This window comes from Octopus bimaculoides, chromosome 20 (assembly GCF_001194135.2).
Source record: "Octopus bimaculoides isolate UCB-OBI-ISO-001 chromosome 20, ASM119413v2, whole genome shotgun sequence".
NCBI classification, from domain to species: Eukaryota; Metazoa; Mollusca; class Cephalopoda; order Octopoda; family Octopodidae; genus Octopus; species Octopus bimaculoides.
This window is the reverse complement of record NC_069000.1, coordinates 2,715,374-2,739,553: the sequence shown is the minus strand read 5'-3', so window position 1 is coordinate 2,739,553 and position 24,180 is coordinate 2,715,374. Positions and strand designations below refer to the sequence as shown.

The window sequence follows — 24,180 nt, the reverse complement described above, 5'->3', positions numbered from 1 at the left end:
ATATAGATGAATAAATTGATAGGTAGATAGATATGTATTCCCTTGTCTTTTTCATCATTTCTCCCTTCATTGCGCCATGCATCTAACTCGCAATGCAGTTTTAGATTACACTCGTGTACATAATTACACGGTTACAACAAAAATGAAATTTCAGTGTCACATATGTAGATGCTGCAAGTAGGCGCATCTTTATTTCATAGGCTTGCAACACAGATATATTTGACGATTAATAATACAAAACAAGAACTCTGTTATCAAAGAAGCGCGACGCATATGCGTTGTATTGGAAATGCGGGTGTGCGTTTGGATGTGTGTGTGTGTGTGTGTTTATATAAAAGATGTTCTTTTATTTGCGTTAGACAACGGAGAACAACCATTCTATTGCACAGCCGTGAAGGATTTTGGTGAAGAAATAGAATATGTCCGGCTCATATTGAATGCTTCCTGTATATATACTTGCTAACTCGGAGGCCTAATGCGGGTTCCTAGCTCCAAACTCAGAACCTAACTGATGGCCAATTGTAGCACTTACTCTGCGTACTTATTCGTTTAGATCGACACTGAACCAAACCCCTCATATTCTATACATGCATTTATGCATGTATGTATGTGTGTGTGCATTCATGTATGCATTTATCATGGTAGACATGCATCTATACCATATCATTATTATTAATATTAGTATTATTATTATAACTGAAATTTGCTCCAAGTCAAAACGGTCGCCGTTTTGTATTAGATATCTTGAATTGAACATTACATTATCCTCACTTGCAGCAGAATATTGTATCTCTTCATGGCTTGCACTAACCACGTGTTTACGTAGCAAATCTTTTAACAACATAGTCTTGCCTGAGTCTATAGAAAGCAATTTGATTATACAAACGTTAATTAAAACGTTAATTAGAGTTCGGCTTTCGTTGAGCAATATAGGTTTTCTTCATTATATCAATTCAGAATTTTCGCTATTTCATTCTCAATTGTGTCAATGAGAAATGCTAGCATTTGTTTGGTTAATATATTGTATATCATCACATCTGTAAGAATCATTCTAAAGAAAACGAAAGTGTTTTAATATAAACCGAATAATAGTATTACGACAGCAATAACAAACCAACCAACCGACAGACCGACCATCTAGTCAAGCGACCACTCTCTATATTGTGTAATATATAACAGATGAAAGATAACAAATAAAGGAAATAAGAGAAACAGAAACAATTAAGATTATATAACAGATATTATTGCTTTAGGCTTCGTTTCTTCGAAGTCTTTGTGAGAATTAGTCACGCTTTTGTTAACGTCAAAAGATAAAAAGTCAATGAAAATATAAAGGAAAAAAAAATAATTGCGTGTGTATCGCTCACTGAATTCTGTTTTGTTTCAACGAATGAATTACACTTTGGGTCTGAGATTATAAAATGAGACTCGACTAAAATGTGTCGATTATATTCGGAGCCAGAAGAAATAGATCCTACCATCACGTTTGTGGTTACGATAGTAAAAATGTGTGTGTGTGCGTGTGTGCATGTGTGTGTGTGTGTGTGTGTGTGTGCATGTGTGTGTGTGTGTGTGTGTGTGTGTGTGTGTGTGTGTGTGTGTGTGTGTGTGTGTGTGTGTGTGTGTGTGTTTGAGAGAGAGAGAGAGAGAGGTTAAAGCAGAGATCAAAGAGACTGGTATGGTGCAACAAAACGGCAAGATTTGTAATGTTCAGAAACATCTCTGGAAAGACTAGAAATACAATGCCTTAAAATGTGGACAACTCAACGTTTCGGATAGATAGCTTCTTCAAGGAAAAGTTGACAGAAGTGAAATTAACGATTGGGGGCTTTTGTATCTAATTATGTTTGAGAAACTGGCTGCGACCTTCGAAATACATATGGTCATGTGAACTCCATTAGTAGAGAGACTCTCGAACACACGCGCGCGCACACTCACATATATATTTTATGTATATTATAATATTATTCATTAGAACTAATTTTTCATTTTTTTTTCGCTACAGCTGAAGATGAAGTAAAGGTAACTGTACAGAAGGAAGACACCCTAAAATTGACATGCGGAAACGAAAACCCCCGTAAGTACACATACAGGCTTTTGTTTATAACTGTATACACTTACATATATGCCTTGTGGAGCAGTAGTTATCATAACGCATAAATGTAAAATAAATTAGAGGATATAAATATTGGGTTGATAAACGTCTGCGATGGACAAAAATTTTTGCACACAATATTTTCATGTTATATATTTTTTATCGATTTATGTTCTTCGAGAGCCAATGATCAAGAATAATAATAATTTCGCGTTCTCTCGAAAGATAGATAGAGAGAGAGACAGAAATCGATGGGTACAAACAGAGAAATAGAATTCAAAGCGTGAGTGTATATGAGTTTTCTTTATTACTACTTGACAGAAACAACTACCCGCATGGCCACATAATTGAAAAATTTGTCGGCCCGTAGGATACAGCCATTTCTTGAAATGCTAGCAGACATAGATTTAGGCACAGAGCGATATGTTGACGGATACACACAACAGCGATTGTGTGTAAAACTATTTCTTGACATTCATTCCACAGAGCATTGATGCAAGGCATCTACACGTGATTAACCTTTCACTATATATAATGTATCTAAAATCATATTTTTGAATATTTCATATTAAATACAGCCACGCTTAATTAGAGATAGATTTAGATGCTATTTCTAGCAGGAAGAACGACCACAAAGATACCATCATGTTGGCTGAAGTCATAACTGTTGTTTCGCGTTATTTTTGAAGGTTGGTAATATGTCATAGCGATTACTTTTATGAAGACTTGCATCTTGACATTTACTAACATTCAGACATCTATCATAAATTGATACAGAGGCATTACATTTCATTAATAGTCTCGGAAGAATTAATTTTCGTTTTTATTTCGCTAGATTTATCAATTATTAAAAAAATATTTTATATATGAAATTTTCTAAATCTTAAGTTATATATTTCGATAGATTTACTGTCAATGTTTTATTTTAAATCTGTCTTGAGCGAATATAAAATTCAGAAAACTGATAATATTATTCTCTTATTGTTGCACATAAATAACAAAAGGAAACTAATTGAAAAATAAAGATTTCTCTTTTTTTTTTAATTAGTTTATGTAATCAAATTTTCTTTAATTTGATATTCATGTTTACTCTTAGAAAAAATAATGTCTGTTGATTCTCCACAGTGGAGAGAGTGCAGATTGTTTTCGTGCTTCGGAAGCTCGCTTCACGGCTGCAAGGCACCTTGGGCCATGGATTTCCTTCATCACTGCTTCCGCTTGACTGTTGTTTTATAAGTGAAAGCTGGAGGACAGAAAGTGCATCGAAGCTTTCCGTAGTGTGCATTTCCCGTTATGTTCTTTGGTCGTAGATATAAACCGTTACCGTATTTTGCACAAATACCTAAGCTGAGTATAACTTTAATGGAGATATCATTTCAGCATGCATTCTTGCGTGTTGTTTGATCTGAAGATAAATTATATTCTTTATCTAACAACAGCCTGGAAGAAGTCATGACCAAGTGTAATACTGGATGTTCTTTTTCCACAATTAAAGGACAAAGTGTCAGAAACTTACCTGTTTTATCTCCCTTTCTTTCAATAGTTTCAAATATTGGACTACAGTCACAACTGTGACAAAGGCGTCAAAGGATTTTCCTTATGCATATCGATATATGTGTCTCTTTCCGCAAGGTACATATTTATCAATATCGAACTATCGCAGCTCTGGCACACGCCATATGAAGGGAGAAGTCATAAACATTTGTATAAACATATTCGTATACAATTCAACACGCAGTTACTGACCAACAAGAGTCTGTAACAAAGGACGAATGGGTAATCTATCAGTTGGAGAGATCATTCTCTGAAACAGCAGTAGACAGAATTTCTAATTAACATTCATTGCTTCTAAGTAAAAAGGCTTGCTTTGCAGGCATGTTATTTTGGGTTCCACGCCTCTCAGAGGCACCCTCCGCATGTACCATCTGCTATTGCATCTGGTCAACCAATGTCTTTTGCGTGAATTTCCGAGACGGAAACTGTGTGGATTCTTGTCGCATATATATATATATATATATAGTCTGTAGTTTCATCTCAGAGCTGCGGCCATGTTGATGCACCGCCGTTTTGCTACACTGTTATTATTGAGAACCTCCTCCAACGTGTGGCACTTGGTGAAGAATGGAGTTTGATGTAACTACCCTCATGAGCACCTCTGGCCGTGAGGTAGGTTCATCTGGAACTCTCGACAGGTAGTGGTCCAGCTTTGATTTTAAAATGCCTACATCTACTTTGTGCAGTTTCCGCAGTCTCTTTGGGAGAATATTAAAAAAGCTGTAGGCCCCCGAAACCCAGGCTGTTGCAGTAACTGGTCCTGAGGCGCGAAGCGTTGCTGAGATTGCACCACAAATATGTCCCCTTGGTACACTTTTCCTTCTCTATCGTTATAAGGTGCGTCATGCATGAATCTATATATTTTCTTCATTGCGTAATGCACTAACTTTAAATTTGTTCAGGTGTGGTTTTAAAATTACAGTATGTTTGCTCGTGGTGGCGTGAAATGGGATCGAACACGAGAATCATATTATTGCAAAGAAAACTTATGAACCGCATAATGCTTCCATAATATATACAACTGTGAAAATGGAGATATTGATAATTTCAGCAATGAATTGTAGATTAGTCGTCTAACAATTATAGATATCTGAAGTGAATATTCTGTATTGAAATCCGGCTCAACTGTTCTGATTACTTTTATAGTTAGGAATTAACATAAGAGAAATTATCAACCGAGCACTGAACATTGATTGTGGTTTAGAAACCCAGATAAGATGGAAAACTCATAAAGTATCTGAAAAGAAGAAAACTTGCAAATCGAACTTTAAGCTAACTAAAATGTTCAATAAATGTTAGGATAATTACATAGCAGCTAGCTTTTACATATTGTTTACTTCATCTCTGCCTCCTGCCTACAGAAGTAAGACGGAATATAATTACAAAATGTTCGTAGAAGCCTCGTATGTAGTATTGTTGCGCTAAGAATGTCTGTATTAGGTGTGAGTGTCTGCAAGATTATTATTAACCGATGCAAATTAAATGTCTGGAAAATAACAAAAGGAACGTAGGAACATGGGTGTATAAGAAGCACCAATACGTGAAAGAAAATTAAATCTTGGATAGAAGCCAACTACTGCGCAAAGAATTAAAAGAAATATGTAAAGAAATAAAACCAAATCGTTTTAAAATAGGAATGAAATATATATTTTTTTAATTTTTACTATGAAATAAACTGGCCAGCGGCAAAATACATAGTTTTCTCTTTCAAGGCCATGTTTAAAATATTCACAAAATGAACCAATAAATAGTAATAAAAAACTCACACATACCGAGATAGATGGATAGATAGATAGATTGATACATACATACATACATACAAACATGCATACATAGGTAGATAGATAAATAGATAGATACATAGGTCGGTAGATAGATAGATAGATAGATAGATAGATAGATAGATAGATACATAGGTAGATAGATAGATATATAGATGGTTAGATAGATACATGCATACATACATACATACATACGTAGGTAGATAGATAAATAGATAGATATATAGGTAGGTAGATAGATAAATAGATAGATACATAGGTAGGTAGATAGATAGATGAATCGATAGATAGATAGATTAGTAGATATGAGTGTATGAATTTATGTTTATGTGCATATGAATCAATTGATCACTCTGTGAATAGATGATATTAATAGATGAAACGCAATTAAAGCACACACAGTTTAGCATATTCCCAAAAACATACACATGCAAGCAAATGCAATTATTTTAATCTAGTGCTGCGATTCGTCAATATGTACAGTGTTGTATTAATTCAGTTAATTAATCACGATGTATTATATGTTAATTTCTTTAGTTAAACCAATTATTTTAAAATTAGTTTGAAGTAATTATTTTAAAATCGTGTTCCGAAAATATGTATACTCAAGAACATGTCTCAGAGCGACATACTGCGGAAGTTGTCTTGTTAGAACTAGTAGTCAAATCTTTCTCAAATCTGATTTTAAATAGATACATTTGGATGTGTAGTTTTGAAGATACATTATCCTTTCTTAAAAACAAGAAATGATGGGCACGAATGGAAAAACATTATTCAATAGGATTGGCAATCAGTGCTTCTGTATATTCGGTCAACTTGCTAAAAATACCAGAGAGACTCTTCCCAATGCCTTCCATACTCTCTTTAAAATGTTACATATTTTAAAGATGGTTTTGGTAAAGCAGTAAACTCTTTAGTCAGTTCTATTGTATCATTTCTGATCTGGAGCCAAGAAAATAAAAACAATATGAGTAATAGCAACATTACTGTAGAAATCAATAGAAAGAATAATAAAATGAGACCCGATGATGGTCTCTATTCATGATGGGTTTATTGGGTTTCGTATATTTGTACCCTAGTGTCAATTTGAGTGCACGCATTGCTCTCTCACTCAATAATAATAATAAAGTGGACCATACTAGAAATAACAATGAACCTAAAAGAAGAGGCTATAGAAAACGAATGTTGACAATTTGGGTAGAGAGTTAGTATGTTTAAAGTGACTGAGCATAGAAAAGTCGATCAAGCTAATGCTCTTAGGAGAAGAAAGTGGAAGATATAAGTGGAGGTAGAAGAGATCACACGAGAACTAACCAATGGATCATTCTCGCCACATTCTCATGGCGTCTTTTGTATTCGCATTGTGCCAATTTCGGACATTCGCTAACGATGTGCCATACGGATTTGCTCCTCTCACCACACATTCTACATTTGTCGCATTATTATTATTATTATTATTATTATTATTATAGATATTGCGCGCTACCCCTTCCCTGCAATCTTTGATTACGTGTTCGTTTTCGTCCTCTATTTCATTTTTTTTTTATTATATTAAAAGTACATCCTATGTGTGCAACATCGAAGATTTCTATTTTCTGTATTCTGCCCCCATTCGGAAACTTGCTGGCTTTTTCCCTAATGCAAAGCACAGCCTTTTTTCCTCGTATTTGAAATAATATCACATTGCTTTTTTGCTCTTGTTGAAACCACTTACAATTTGATCTCTTTAAAATCATCTCAAGTCATCTATAATTATTATATAACAACGTGCTACTTTTTCTTTTGTTTTTTTCAGGTGGCGCAAATATCTTTTGGAAGAAAGGCAGTCTTATACTGTCGTTTGACAAAAAAGTTTTCCAAGGTTCCGATCGCATTTCAATATTGGAAGATTTGTCTATTCAAATTGAAAATGTCACATTGGAGGATGAAGCCACCTACGAATGTCAATTGCCTAAACAGAAGAAGCAATACTTTATTAACGTAATTGTCACAAGTAAGTGAACCGGATCTTTTTTTTTTTTTTTTCATATATTTAACTATGGATAGCTTTTCTAAATTTTGCTTTACTGAGACAAAGGCTCTCATAGCTAAATATACGAACAAATATGCACGAAAATTTGCATATAAATTTATGCATATGTTCATATATATACATACACAAAGACATATAGTTGTTTAAAAAAAGTAAATATATTTACAAATATGAAATGCATATATTATTGTCATACATAATCGAAACTGATCCCAAATCAGGTTTGTGATTAGTGTAACGTTTTGAATGACTACTGAGTATTTGTTTAATATATATCTTTTAGAGCTGAAATAACTTGAAGTTACAAAATCATTTGAATAAAAATAACTATATGCCTGATAGTCGTTTTTCATGAAGAATTCCTTTAATACCTTGTTGTTCGAAATATTATTGGAACTAAAAAAATTGGAGAAAAATTTTTTTAGCAATGCTGGTCGTTATAAATAGATGAAATGTTTGGCGAGTAATTATCAATGTAGAAAATTACATGTTGATGCATGAACCCCTAGAAATAGAGAAATTCGAGGGAAAATTTACAGCTAACTAATTTAAAATAAGAATGGATACCTCTGTAAAATGTTCCTCGATACAATATGTTTGAATAGGTTTGGTTTGGGTGTTAATATATGTAATATATTCAGGTCACATTATTGTTCGATCGAAGAGTACATCGCAACTGGACAGCTGTAAATTAATACCAAAGAGTAAATTGCCGTGCAACCCCTTCCTTAACAATAAAGAGCGACCATATCTCCTTAATATCGGCTTCAAATTTCGCACAAGGTCAGCAAATTCGAGCGAGGACTTAAGTCGATTTCACCGACCTCTGTGCTCAACTGGCATTTATTTTATTGACGACGAAAGGATGAAAATTAATGAGAAACTTAGCTGAATTTGAACTCAGAACGTAACAAAATGCCGTTTATCATTTTTCTCGGCATGCTAACGATTCTGCCTCCTCGGCGCCTGTCCCCATTTCCATAATTTTAAACGTGAAATTACTTTAATGTTATTGAATATCAGTTATCATTTCTAAATCTGTGTTGTTTCGGATTTGTTTATTGTGTTATCAGTTTTAGAATCTTTCAATTACTTCTGTAATTCGGATTATTCTTCAGGTAAATAATAATGACTATCTTCAGCTTTGATAAAAACACTTCGATAAATAACCGTCAGTAGGTATAGATTGGGAGTTGCTAAATATGCAGTGAACACCTGATTACAATTGGCAAAATTGGAATGAAGTGGCAATCTTATTAGAAGTTTTATGTTATTTAATATTATATATCCGCATAAAAAGAAACGTTGTATGTAAATATTATTACGAATACAAATATGTAGCGTAACATTTTAAAAATGTTTTCTTTACCTGTGAAAATAAGCAGATGTCCACTATAATGGCAAAACATTCAAATGGTGTGTGAATATATATATATATATATATATATATATATATATATATATATATATATATGTATATATATATATAAATTCATGCATATCATGTTCAATACACCTTATTAAAGATTGCTACGAAAATGAGAATGTTTTAGAGGCTTTCGTTCGAAAAAAAACCTATATAATCCCGCAGAATGATTAAATTACATTTGAGTAGTATTTATATTATCAGTGAACATCTGTTCATTATCAAAGGTAATGGAATAAATTTCACTGTATGCATGTTATTACATACGTATGCGTGTGCTTCTGTATATATATATATATATATATATATATGGGTGTGTGTGTGTGTGTGTGTGTGTGTGTGTATAAACATTCACATATACGTGTATATTATATATATCAATATAATCCTACATATGCATATACATCGCACTCTCTCTCACTCTCTCGCTTCATCACTTTGGCTATGTACACACACACACATATATATATATATGTATATATATATATATATATATATATATATATATATATATATATATATATATACATACACACGTGTGTTTCTGTATATTGTGTCGAGCATTTTTTTTTCATCCTTATGTATAAATATACTTTTCAAACTACAACAGATGTCTCATTTATTTGTTGCAGTTCCACCGAGCGTTGAGATTCTTCGAAACACTGGTGAGCGTATTGTCATGCTGTCTAACACCCTGTCTATTGACTGTGTAGGCACTGGGAAACCAGATCCCCAAATTACTTGGACTAAGAACGTAAGTATTAAATTCCAATGATATTCTGTATTGTTTAATCTCTATCCTAAATGACTGAAACACAAGCATGTGTTCCTAAAATGCTTCTACGTTGTTTTGAAATAACCTGTTGCTGTTGCTGTGTCGTCTCAGAACAGTTCTGACGAAGCTGTCAAATGCCAAAAATGCCAACGTGAGAACCATTCATCAGTACCGTTCCAGTAGTGTAAGGTGGTGTGTGGCTATGTAAATTTCACTGTTTTCGCTAGGTAGGGGTATTATTGTGTACTATAGTTTCCAATAGTTGCTTCAATGGCAGTTGGAAAGACGGACTCAGTGGTTGTATGATATTGTTTGGTGCCATTCTGTCGGTGGATTTTGCTGTAAATTCTTTCCATATGTTTCATTTTATGATGGAATGAGTTTAGTTGGAAATGGTTTCTATATTAGTCAGAATTTTTTCGAGCTGATTCTTGATAGAGCGAGCAGATCTGTACGGATCCTAAAGTTTGTTAAGAGATCAAATTATGCCGCGCAATTTTCCAAGTTGTCTTCCAGTTTTGGTCATTATGTATAGCTTATATCGATTGAATTGAATATCTGCCCAACATTAAAAATTTAGAATTTCGTTTGACTTTTAAAATTCCAGTCAAATAGTCAAAATACTAAAACAAAAAAAGGATTTTCTGAAAATTCCTAAAAGAAAATGTTAATGAAATAAAAAATATATGCCAGCCGTAGATATTTTTAGATATTAAAGTAACTTCAGTTTATTTGAACTTTGATCTACACACTCTTGTTTGAGGCTCATTGTCGGGAACATATCGTTTTTTTTAATATCAAGAAACACTGCAAGGAACAAAAATTAAATCGAGGAAACGTCACTGAAAATAAATGTATTTATCCAGTCTGTAGAAGGTTGAAGACTACAGTAATTTTATGGTTGTCTGCTGTGGGTTCAAAGAGAGAATTACATTCATTGATAAAACTAAAACGGAAAACTTTCAAGAATTAAAATTCATTGGCAGTGATTTTGTGGTCGAAAACGAATCAGTTGTTTGGCTTTTGAATAAAAATCATGGCAATTGCTAAACCATCTCTAATTATTGTTCATCAAGAATGTTTTTTTGTATTGTAAATAGAACGCATTGTCTATAACAGCAATGACCTTTTACACTGTATAGTATTTTTAGCCTGTGTCATTCTGTGAAGGCGATAGCACATTTGATATATTTTACCGTGTGTCGGTCACTCATTCGACAATCCGTCCCGTTATGTTCTATAGCACTCGTTCTTGAAGACGGCATGCTGTTATTTTAGGAAGAATGGGTATCTGTTCATGAAGGTCATCTGTGCGCTATGTAATTATTCATGTCTCTAGCTATGCGTTCGTCTCGCTAGAAAAAGCAACAACAACAATGCTTTCGGAAATGACATGGGGTTGGCGCATGATCCAATTTTATTTGTTTGCCTCTATGTGTGTGCGTGTGCGTGTGTGTGTGTGTGTGTGTGTGTGTTTTCTAAGTTGTAGCATTAGCTAGTTACAATAAAACATTTCAGTTGTCTAAGTTGCAAGTAACCTGTACATTGTTCTGAATCTGTTCACTTTCTGTATATATTCATATACAAGCTTATGCAATCACTCCTCTATATTCGCATGCTTATGTTATACTTTAAGGGGTAGATATTTTACAAACTGTACATACATGAACACATGTAAGCACCCACACATGTGCACATGTATATATGTATTCTTGCACACACTCAGACTTATATTCGGAGATAGATAGATAGACAGATAGATAGAATCAGGTATGTTTAAGTAGGCTTGTGCCGCTTTAAGTCTACTTGTATGTTCGTAATACTGTGCGCACCTCCATCATTTGTTTATGGACTAGTAAGGAATTATATAATGAAGTTAGCCATTAGCTATGTTATAGAAGCTGTATCTATGTAGCAGCTGCAATGTTTATATTCATGGCTATGAGAAACGTAGCTAATATATACTAACCATTTACCATAGTCTACTCTTACAACAATAACATTTCTCCTGAAGCCGATATTACTTTAGTTGTTTCCTCCACCAGATGGCATTATATATCTTTCTCTCTAACTATTGATTTTTCCATCAACCAACACATCCCTGCACAGTAATATGATTAGCTTTTTTTTACTCTGTTTATCATAGTAATTGTCCATTTATGTTAATAATACTAATTTTATATAGTAATAAGTTATATTTTACATTCACGACTCTCTAGGCCTGATGCATTTTAACTTAATTTTCTCATTAGTCAGTCTAAAATGTAATTCTTAAAAAAATTAATTTTCCCTTCGTTTAAGACACCGAGACACGAAATATTTTCATTTCAAGTTTTGCCACTTTAATGGTATTTCCAGGAAAAAAGAATAAGAAGGAAAATGGTTTTTTGGTTTGAATGAAATTATGCTTGACATAGATATCATCGTCACACAGATATTACAATATTTTTGCCAGTTGTATAGATTGTATTTTATATCTCACTTCTCTAGCATGATCAGATCAACTGTGTGCGTTTAGCGATATTTTGTTCACGACCATAAGGTAAACTGCTAAATATTTCTGCAATCTGTTACAAATGATAGTAATTTCGCTCAGCTTTAAAATGTGAAGAATCATTTGGATAATTTAGTTCTACGTAGTCTATGCCTCCTAAATATAAATTTATATATGACTAAGTCTGTTTTGACAATGGATCTGCTCGATCTGGTCTCTGTACACAACAATTCAATAAGTACATTGGTTTTTCCTTAAAATTCGAATTTGCCAATGAATATTTTAAGAATAAGGTAGTGTTGCTGAGCCCTATGTTAACCTAGATTGCTTGTCATAAACTAACGTGTCCAACAACGATCATGCTGGTTTTCGCCAGACATAACTCTAAAGCTGCTTTATCCTATCATCATTCGGTTTCTAAGGGAGTTTTAAGGCTGTTTTGTCAGTCATATCTAGCAAATTCAGAGGGTATGGTAGGCACTGGATGGTTTGCTTAAGAATGGTATTTGTATTTATATTGTTGCCGTGAACTCTCTTTGGGTTACTCAGTTCGTTTCATTATACTCTTTTATGGTTTCCCGTGACAGTTAAAAACAAAAATCTCTACGTTGTTGGAAACAACATATAAATGCATCTAAAAGAGTATTAAAAAAAAAAATAAAACGTTTATTTTTCCCAAACAACATATTTCTGTTTGGACACAAAAGCATTCTTTCAAAGAGCAAATTCTCTCAAGTACTACATCTGAAAAAAATTATATAATGTACTTCCAGAACATATGTAACGATAACACGGTGAAGGCTAGAAAATGTTTCATCCAACTTCAGTTGAGCCCAGCGTGGGCTTAGATAAGACAACAAACAATAGATTTATTCTGTATCATATTATACCTTAATAATGATAGTCGTAAGCAAAACAGCAATCTACACTCGTGCTACTGTTGCTGTTCTTTTTGTTGCCATTATTGTATAACTCCAAGGCAGCTCAGAATATCAGTCATTTGTAGTAAATATTTCCAATTATTAACAGTTCTCTTGAATTTTTTGAGATGATACACCAACAAATGTAAGATTATCGTTTAAGGCAGAAGCAGGGTTCTATAGCTAGTATATCGGGTGTTATTAGCTTCTCAGTATACGTATGCACACAGCGCATTCACATATATATTTATTGTATTGAATCTAACCCACAGCACTATTATTTCCTTCGCTAGTCTTATAGTCATCCTGATGAAATTGAATTCATATCTTGTGTCCTATAAATTCGCACGGAAGATATTTGTCTGTAACGATAGATATATGTACATACACACCACACACGTAAGTTATATCGCTGGAATCATTCCCACAAAATTCTTCCTCTGAAGTACGTAACAGAGTGCAAATGTCAGAACTACTGAACAAATTTATTAAAAGAGCTATGATTTCATATTTGGTTATGAACGTAACATAATTGAATACTGTGGAACTTCATAGATTTTTTTCTCGCTACCGACTGGTTATCAAAATTAAGTTCTAACAAAAAAAAGAAAATCGTATAGCAAATCATTGAATCATTACAGAACATCTAATAAATGAATACAAAAAATATATACAGTAGAAAAGTAGGAAGCGCGTAACAGATACTTTATTGCATCGCGAATGAAAATAACTTAAAATTAATAAAAAAAATAATTATAAATCATCTTTGCAGACAGTGGAAAACATTGTTATTTATGAATTCATTTATTTCTCTTCCAATGATTAGTAATTATATCGGAAAAGAAAAAAAATAGTGATGAGGGGACAATACGCTGGTTGAATCTTGTAAGACAAGCACACGCTACTTCTTCAAATTATTTTGAAAATATATTAGACAGACATGCTGATGTGTATCAAAGAGTATTATATCCAAACTAAGTTAGGCTAGCTCGTATTATGTTACACGTATATCTATGAAGATTGTTAAGCACCAGTTCAACTCTGCCTGAGATCATTCCGAGTAAAATTCTTTTCAGCTCATAACATTAATGTTTATTTCTTTATTCAGTTATTTATTCTTGGTGGGAGGTTTATCACATATACATATATTTACAAATACACACACACATTATATATATATATATATATATATATATATATATATATATATATATATACTGATATAAATATTTATATGTACATATATTTATATATATATATATATGTCTTTTATTTCTTATCTTTTACTGGTTTCAGCGAACTCCTCCTTTAATTGGAGTAGTTTCTAGAAGATTTCTCACGTTGTTTTTTCAGTCTTTACTTTGGATTTACTGGTATAAATTAGCGTAGATATTAAAAGTTATAGAAGTATATTAAGTATATGATTTACCTGATTAAACGAAGTCCAGCAAGTGGATTCATATTTTACGCCAATGGATGAGATTAGATGTTAATATGGATCATAACGTTTTTCATTCATGTGGATATACAATCGTTTCATACAGAAATACAATAGATTCATTATAAAAATCTGAGTTGTCAAAAAGTTATCGCTAGTAGCGGCAAATAAGAATGAGTAAGAACACCATACTGATGTAATCCTGACATCTTTCTAACTTTTCTCCTCTTTTGTTTTCGGTTACTAAAAGGTTCTTTTTGAAAATTCAGATTCTTCAAATGTTAACTACGTGGATGAGGATGATGATGACGAAGACAATGATGGTGACTAACATATATGTTTTAATTGTTTTTCTAATACAGGGTGGAGAGTTACCACAAAATGTTGAGTTAGATGGAACTTCCCTGCTAATCAGGTCTGTAACCGATGAAGACGCTGGTCAATATGAATGTACTGCAGATAACGGTGTTGGAATACCTGTAAACGATTACATCCAAGTAGCTGTACATTGTAAGTGAAATAGTCATTTATCTTTTCTATTAGCCTGTACCTGATTACGTGTGTGTGTGTATGTATGTGGCGTGTGTCTGTGTGGTTTGGACGCGTTCGATCGGATATGACATTTTTATTTTATGTGAAGCTGCACTCCAACCCAAAATGTCAAACAGTCGATAGGTAGCTGGTCATATTTTGTGCAATAGTTTCCGGTTACAGTCAATGTCACTCAGTCTATTCTTTGTGATTGAAACAGAAATTTTCTGGCTGTTGTCACTTTGATATCTTCTCTAATCATTTTCTTTTGATCTAAATTCTTTTTTAGTTGAAAACCGCATGGCATATGTTTGCTTTCAGATATCGTTGTGTCTCTTCGATCAATTCCGAATGATTACCCAAGATAACATGGTGTCATTCCTTTTGATCTTATTGTCAAATGGATATCTATAAGAAGGCTTCACTGTGTTCATTTCTCAATGTGCATGCTTCAAGTAGATAACATTTTAATGGTTGTTTTAAGATGGTTCTTATATATTCTCAGTTGAGATTATGTAAAATAATATCGTTTTGTTTCTTCTTTTAATAAAATGTTGTCTTGCCATATATCCAGATATTTTCCGTTCTGAATTCTTTAACCATTTATCACGGAAACGCAGGAAACTTCGCAGATATTTTTTCTTTGTATATTAAATCATTATTGAATAGTAGGTAAAGTAGCAGGGAGTTAGAGTTGTATAAAATACTCGAATTATTTATATCGGCTTTGATATTCTGAGTTCAAATCCCGCGAAAGTCAATTTTATCTTCAAATTATTCATGCTCCGGAAATAAACTAAAAGTTTAGAACATCAGAGGGAGTATATTTCTCTAATTGCTCCGTTTCTTAAACTTCTGACTCTAAAGCTCTTCACGAGTCTTCTTTTGTAGCAGATTTAAGTTAGCTTGCTTTAACACTTCTGTCTGGTCACTGAGTTCAATTTGCCTCAAATATACTGGCCAGCTCACTGGTTTACTCCTAACATTCACTCTTTCCCGTACCACTACTCTCAGCTGTTCTGAAGTCAACCATGGAAATTGTCCTACATCATATTAAACTGATTAAAAAATCAACGAAACGCCTTCCACGATAACATTATATAAACCCTTACATATATATACATATACATACATATATACATACATATACGTACATATATATATATATATATATATACATACATACACACTTACATATATATACACACACATATATACATACATACATTTGGACTTCGTAGCATTGTGTATCTATATATATATATATATATATATATAAACATATTTATACATACATGTATTTACATATATATATACAAATATGCATTTACATATATATACATATATGTATATATATATACATATCGACATGTATATATATATATAGAGAGAGATATGTATATACATATATATATATATATATAAATATATATACACACATATATATACATACATGTGTGTGTGTGTATATATGTGTGCGTTTATGTATGTATATTATGTATATTTACAGACATATATTTCGCGCGCATGCACATACACACACTCACATATATCTATGAACGTAGGTGTATATTTGTTTGGAAATAATATCGCTAGAAGATATATGGGAGACATTTAGTAGCGCTTATTTCTCCTTTTGACGTTGATGACTCCCTCTGTTGTTTGTATGAAATTCCTCGATTGTACGCTTTATTTTCTTTGACGTAAGACAATCATAGTACTTTTGAGGCGCAACTTTAAAAATCCTTTAGAGTTTTAATCTATCATCTCCCGTCAGATGTTTTCACTTGGCCGGATTTGCGGAACTAGAGAAGATTAGGCACCCGATCGTGCATACATGTTTGAAGACAGTTTCTATGGAAATGGCCAAACTAATATTCTGTCAGAATTTATTACTTACATCAAACATTGAGGGGCTACGTGGTAGTTCTGGTTTGAACGTCGCGTAGATATAATGGATTTGTTTTCAAGATTAACAAATGTTTAATCCATATGCATTTTAATCTTCAGTCTTCAGAGTTTATATCAACTCCTACCAACATTTGGAGAATAGTTAATAGTTTTTGTATTCTTAGAAATTTACAGTTTGATGCAATGTAAAATCATTGCTAAGTTTAAATAATGGATATTTTATATTTATTGAGAAATGGTTATGGCAATTGGGACCAAAGTAATGATTTTAGGATATTTTATTTCTGCACTGCTATTTTCTTTATATACGTAATTTCAATACATACCTCAGTATATGATGTGTAAAAGCTTGCAGGGATGAAATATCTCATTTTATTGAGCATATATATATATATATATGTATAAATATATGATCCCGATTTAAAGAATAATGTTAGAATTGAATGGACATTAAATTCGTTGCATGAATTACATAAGTTCATAAGAAAATGTGTAATAAATAGTATTCATTCACCGAAACGTACGCAACAATCATTTGACCTCTATCTTAATTAAAATAATTATAAATGATGTAATTATATATATTGCGTTTCTTTGAGAGTAATGTATCATACCATTTATAACAAAGGCCATGGATGATATATTTTTTGTTTCAAAATGTTTTCAGATAAATTATCTTCAATTTAAAAAATTTTTTAAATACATGTATCACAGCGTAGAAAGTATTTTCGTCCGATTCATTTATTGCTATTAGATATATCGATACGTTTGAACAGCAATTCATATTTTCCATGTAATTTAGCGACATAACATGAGTTGTTAATGGTAAAAAGCGGCAAGGAAAACCCTTTATGAACTCAATGACATAGAAAGGAAAACATCTCAATAAACCAATATATAGTAATACAATATTTACATTTAATTTAAATTTTATATGTTGAATAACAGCGTTTTTATTTCAAAAGAAAACCGTATAATAAAATGGCCATTAATGTCATATGCGTTTCTCATTTTGTGGGTAGGGCAGAATCTAATTTTCTATCTCAATGTCTTTTTCCATTTTTATGTACGTTAGCTTTTATCCCCATTTAGCATTTTATGAACGCGCAATAGAGCACTAGTTTATAATCAAACGCGCTAAGACACAATATTAAAACCCTAATTTGGCTCTGTATGTTATCATTTGAAGCTATCGATTTGAACCTAGTATTAGCATCGTAGGTGTGTTATTACTTTAATTTTAGGATATAAAGTTCTGAAGTGGGTGAAGAGCTATGTTGATGCGAATATTATATCGATATTGGTGTGTTTCTTTTTCTGTATTTAAAGTGTTTTCAATTATTACAAGTTCATTTTTATTTTGTCTTGGTAGTATTTTTGCAGTGATAATATTTATTTCTGTAATCAAATTTTTTAATGGAATGTCATTAATAGAATGTTTTCCAAATTATACAACCCTATCATTTTAGTACACGGTTTTAAAATGTATCCTCTGCAAAGACGCATAGATTTAACCTCAGAATTGAAGTATATATACATATCAAGTCGATGAAATTAAAAGTTAATTAAATTGCAGTTGTTATGTTAAATAAGCTAAAATATGATCATTTCATAAGGATTTATAAAATAAACTCACCCAAATCCCATTCGCTCTCTCTCACCCTATTTAAATATACATACATTGGTATATGTATACGTATGTATGTATATATATATATATATATATATATGTATATACAGAAGATACGTGGGATACAGAGTCACTGAAGAGGTTACAGGATATGTGACAATTTTTTTTAAAAAGGACTCAAAAATAAAAACAATAATATAGCTGAAGTAAAGAATTAATATGTAGTGCGTATGTTCATTTGGCAAGACAAAAGTACCATCCAGAAATATAACAATATGTGTTCCAACTCCCGATTTCACATAGTATATGCATACATTCATAGACACACAGAAATCATATTAAACGTATATACATACATACATACATGTGTGTGTGTTCTAACTTTTAAAAATACATTTATAAATAACTATCTACATATATGTTTCATTTATCAAGTAAAGAAGGAGAGAGAAAGAGAGAGAGAGAGAGAGCGTGTGCGTATGTGTGTGTGTGTGTGTGTGTGTGTGTGAAAGGAAAAGAAAGGCAGAGATATTAAGAAATTAGCGGGAAATAATCTATATATGATTTTATGTTTCTCAAATATACTAGCACAAATAAAATGTGTTATTTAACAAAACCGATCGCGTTTTTACGAATTGTTTAGTGTTTGCTTTATATTATTGGGTGGCAATTGTAAAGAGAGAGCTGTGTGATTTTTGGTGCTGGAGTATCTGATATCGATTATATTAGAATATGTACATTATTGATTTCTGAATTTCCTTTAGGGTTACATTATCTCCTTTTGGGTCTCGTAAATCGATTAGAAGAAACGGAACACTACCGAAAATCAAATACGTTCAACATGTTATGAATAAATGGAGAACAATATTGCGGATTGAGGAATAAAAATAAATTAACCCTATCTCCAATGGATGAAAATATTTTAAGGAAATCTCCACTTTTTATTCTTCTTCCGCAAGGGGCCAATACTTTAACAGTCACGTGGAAAATTACTGGATTCGGTCACAATTGTATAATGGAAGACAATCAATCTTCTTATTCATTCGGAAAACGTCAAGCTTTATGCTGCGGCTGCGAAACAACTGAAAACCACGTTGCATAAAATACATATAACTTAAGCAAGTTATATGAAACTGAGATTAGAATATGCGCCCGTACATACTTAAAGAGAAGGAAATATCTGAAAAATATTAATAACGGAATAAATAAAGCAACAATGATAGCAGAAATAACCGAACATACGTTTACGAATATGTTAGTGTTTTGATCTGCAAAAAGTATATCACACTTCTTTCCAAATATTTGAAACCTTATCCAGTCTTTATCTCTTGGTCTGTGTAGATATGAATATCCAGGTTTGCTTTGTCTTTCTTTGACATCGTTTTCTGTTGATATTTTCTGATGTTGACACTACTAATCAGAAAATGCCTGCATTTGCAACCCTAGAAACGTGTAATTTATTTTCTCACAAACTTTAGATATTCTGTTGCCATCTTTCCATTCAAGTCTCATTGAGTGCTAGGGTATTAATTCTGCGCGGCAATCAAAATTCCATTCGTTACTGGTTTGTTTCCTATTTGTTAACGCTGTAAATTCGCTTTTATCTATTTCCGCCCTCAATTTTCCTCTGAGCTCTTTTCATTAAAAAGAAAAAAACAACAACTTTTCCTTGTATTCGATTTCACATTGCATTCCGGTGCTCCTCAATATTTATATACATTTTTTCTGAATGTCTGTTGCTTTTTCTTTTGCCTTATAGCTTCTTAAGACTTACCGCTCTGTTTCATAAAAGTTAGTTTTCTTGAATACTGGAAACACATTTCCTTTGTGGTTTTTTTGTTATTTGTATTAAGTACGTAGCATCTATAGTAAACATGGTTTTGTCTATCCTCTGTATATTTTGCTGGTTTTATACTTCCCTGAACCCTCTATCCCACTTATCCGTTGCAATTATAATCTGTCTATGCGTGAAAGTGCGATATATTCTAAATTGTAGCATCCATTTTGTAGTTTGGAAACAGATAGAAAATGTAGGGAGGTTAGAAAAATGTAGGGTTTTTTTCTGCGTAATGCCTTTTCTGTTTCTTCAAACTTTCATGATACAAATGGCTGCCAGACAGTCAATCACACGTCGTCATAAACACCTATTTTCTAATTAAACATGAATGCGTACAGCTTGTTGGTACCCAATAAATTAATCCGGAAGAACGGCATCTTTGCAATGTCGGAGCCTTTTAATTGACTTTAATGGCATTTTATTTGAATATTTCTTCATAGAAATATTTTTGTGTTGCTATCAAAATATATTGCAAGTGGAGATTAAATAGGCTTGAACTTGCTATGAATTTTGTTAAGATTCCTTGACACAGGTGCTGTTAAATCACTACACTAAAAAAGACGAGTCTATATGAAAATCAATCAATTTTATACAACTTAATTATGCAGCGTTTCATTAAAGTTACCTTAAATTATTTCTGATTGATTCGGTCTCATTTTATTGAATAACTGTAGATACACACATACATTGCACATATATATATATGTGCGTGTGTGTGTCTGTGTGTGTGTGTGTGTGTGTGTGTATGTATACAAACACACACTCACACACATGTATCTATAAAGAGAGAAAGAAAAGCAAACAAAACAAGCCGTATTTCGTAGGGTGTTTTGAATGTGGTGTTACATCCGTCTCAAATTTAAACTAAAAAAAAGTTGACAGATCAAGGTATTACATATAGGATAATAATAATATATACACCAAAATTACAATAATCTAAGGTTGTTAAAATGCCTTTTCTAAAATTGATTCAAAATTTCTGCAATGCACCTCGTACACACATTTTTCCTCAATATCATATGTATCTATTTCTATTCGTTCAGATGAACCTACTGCTGAAATCGAAACAGATGTTATTTATTCTGGACCAGGCCACACACTCTCCATTATCTGCATGGTAGAAGGAAGTCCTACGCCAGATGTTAGCTGGTTCTTCAACGGCAATGCCATTACTGACTTTTCTGGAAGAACTACAAGGCTAAGCAAAATGAAGAGCTCAAAAATTCAACACGAGTTGACGATACGACCCCTGATTATTACTGATATGGGACAATATGAATGTTTAGCGAGCAATCGCTATGGCCAGTTTAACGATGCGGTTAATCTTACTGGTAAGAATTTACAAATTCTTTTCTATTTTATCTGTTAAAGAAGTGGAGTATCTTAACTGTAAGAAAAGGTACAGTTCTGATGATTTTTCTATTACTTCTCACTACATTCAGACACTTACACAGTAGAGTAACGTGCTAGAAATATCAGCAAAACAGTACTAAACTCAAAAACATAGAAAAAATACTTAGTACCCTCTCAGACACGAGTTGGACAATTTAGCTTGCATCTCATTTTCAATTAGATCCCTACATACTCACACACACATATAGATATATATACACATCCTCTCACATACATTTGTATATATATATATATGTGTGTGTGTGTGTCAAGGTTCGCTTTTATGCAGAAACAAATTTGTGTTAATTTCATGGCTTACCAAATACATTTCGTAAAATACGGATTTATCATTCTTAAACAATATTGAGAGTGACTTCGAAGTTTCGGCCAGTTTCTCCATGTGGAGAGATTGGCTGTGGATTATTTTTATTATATTCCACTTTATTAGAAATAATTTTTTTTTTATGTGGCTTAGTAATTATTTATTTTCGTTGTGATCAGTATCTTTTCGATACCATCAATCGATTTTTTTTCAATTGATTCTTGTTACTATCGTACATTAATTGAACAAATCATTAAGTAAATGTTTTTGGAAGCTAGCAATTTTATATCTTAGTGATATCGATCAAAATAACAGACTGTGATAAAGATGGTGATATTGATGGAGATGACTGTGATGTTGGTTACAGTGATGAGACTGATGCTGCTGTTGATGATGATGATGAGATGAAGATTACGAGGAGTAGAAAGTTACTAGTTTTGTACTAATGATTGTAACGGGGAAGATGATAATGATGATAAAGATTGTGGTCTGACGATCGTAAAGATGATGATCTTGAAGAAAAGGATCATAAGGATGCAGCTTATATTGTCGTCGATTCTCATGCTGCTGCTCATATAGGCAAGGAGGGGGAGGGTCGCCAGAAAATTAGTAGCGTGCTATTGAGGATAATGGTGGTGATGTTGATGGTGGGGGAATGCATAAATATATATATATATATATATATATAAAAACATTTTTATATGTATATATACATATGTACACACACATATATATATATATATATATATATATATATACATACATATGTATGCCATACATGAATCTCATCCCGTGAATCAAGTATCGCCTCCGTCGATTAAAAATGATGCTGAGGATGATGAGGATGAGAACGATACTGCTGATGATGGTAATGATGATGGTGATATAAATGTAAGCTTTAAAAGTGATGCTGATAAGCGTTTTGATGACGATGTTAAGGATTTTGACGATCGCAATTACAGGCATGTTATACCTGAAGGTATTGTTACAGTTGATAAGCGACCCCCACCCACCACCTCATGACGGAGAGTAGTGTTGATGGTGTCGAAGATGACGACGCTAATGACGTTGTTGATGACGGAAGTCCCGACGGTGTTATTAGTCACCGTGATGATGATTGTATTGATGACGATAATGATGGTAATAATGAGAACGCCGTTGGAGAGAAGACAGAAGAGAAGGAAGGGAACGTTGTTATGTTGATAATGGGGATAATAGTTATTAAGATAACGAATATGATGATGGTAATTTGCCTTCGAAATTCTCAGTATTCTTCGGCAATGTTAAATCTTACCAACGGAGATAATACGTTCCATGTATCATATTTACATCGATATAAGAAACTAATGTGATAATCTTCCTTTTAATCTTAGTAAAGTGATCTGAGGAGGGTTATAAAATTCGTAGCAAATGTATATAAGTAGTTCGATTAATATGCCACATATATATATAGCAAGGATAAGTAGCAGGCGCGTGAGTAGTCAGCTGACGATTTGGATATGAGGGAATGCATCAAATTATATGGAATATAAAGCAGCGATTAGATAAAGTGCAACGACATATGACAGTTGATGGATGCTTCAAGGGAACCTTTAATTTGAAGCAATCCAGCAATAAGTGCCTATAAAAAGGAGATTTGAATAGCGAAACTTAGTTGTATTGAGCATCTGTGTAAGCTCATGCAATCAATATGGACTATATTAAGCGGCAGAAAAATATCTTCATGTAAATGGATTATTGGAGATGTTTTAATGATATCTTGTAGTGTGAGATCCATTTGTTGCAGCCCCTAGCGGAAATGATAATTTCATGCCTTAAGCCACAGGGAGTATATATATAAGTTCATGTTTGAAAATATATTACATAGGTGAAGTGTGTGAGAAAATAATTATACAGGAAAATACAAGCATGTATTGCAAATATGGTTAAAAGGTTCACTTCGCTAACTTATTCTCTTTCATTTCCATGTGTCATATACACACATAGACACAAGTACGTGTATGTATGTATATATATATGTATGTATGTATATATATATATAT

The 24,180-nt window shown here is 32.7% G+C and overlaps 1 protein-coding gene across 1 annotated transcript in view; it reads left to right on the top strand.

Moving 5' to 3' along the window:
* Positions 1-24,180, top strand: part of LOC106877064 (limbic system-associated membrane protein) — a 77,401-nt gene that overhangs the window by 43,142 nt on the left and 10,079 nt on the right. The window contains exons 2-6 of the mRNA XM_052975188.1: positions 2,006-2,077; positions 7,226-7,423; positions 9,521-9,642; positions 14,878-15,025; positions 21,468-21,755. Coding sequence (XP_052831148.1) covers positions 2,006-2,077; positions 7,226-7,423; positions 9,521-9,642; positions 14,878-15,025; positions 21,468-21,755 — 828 coding nt within the window. The remainder of the gene's footprint in view (positions 1-2,005; positions 2,078-7,225; positions 7,424-9,520; positions 9,643-14,877; positions 15,026-21,467; positions 21,756-24,180) is intronic.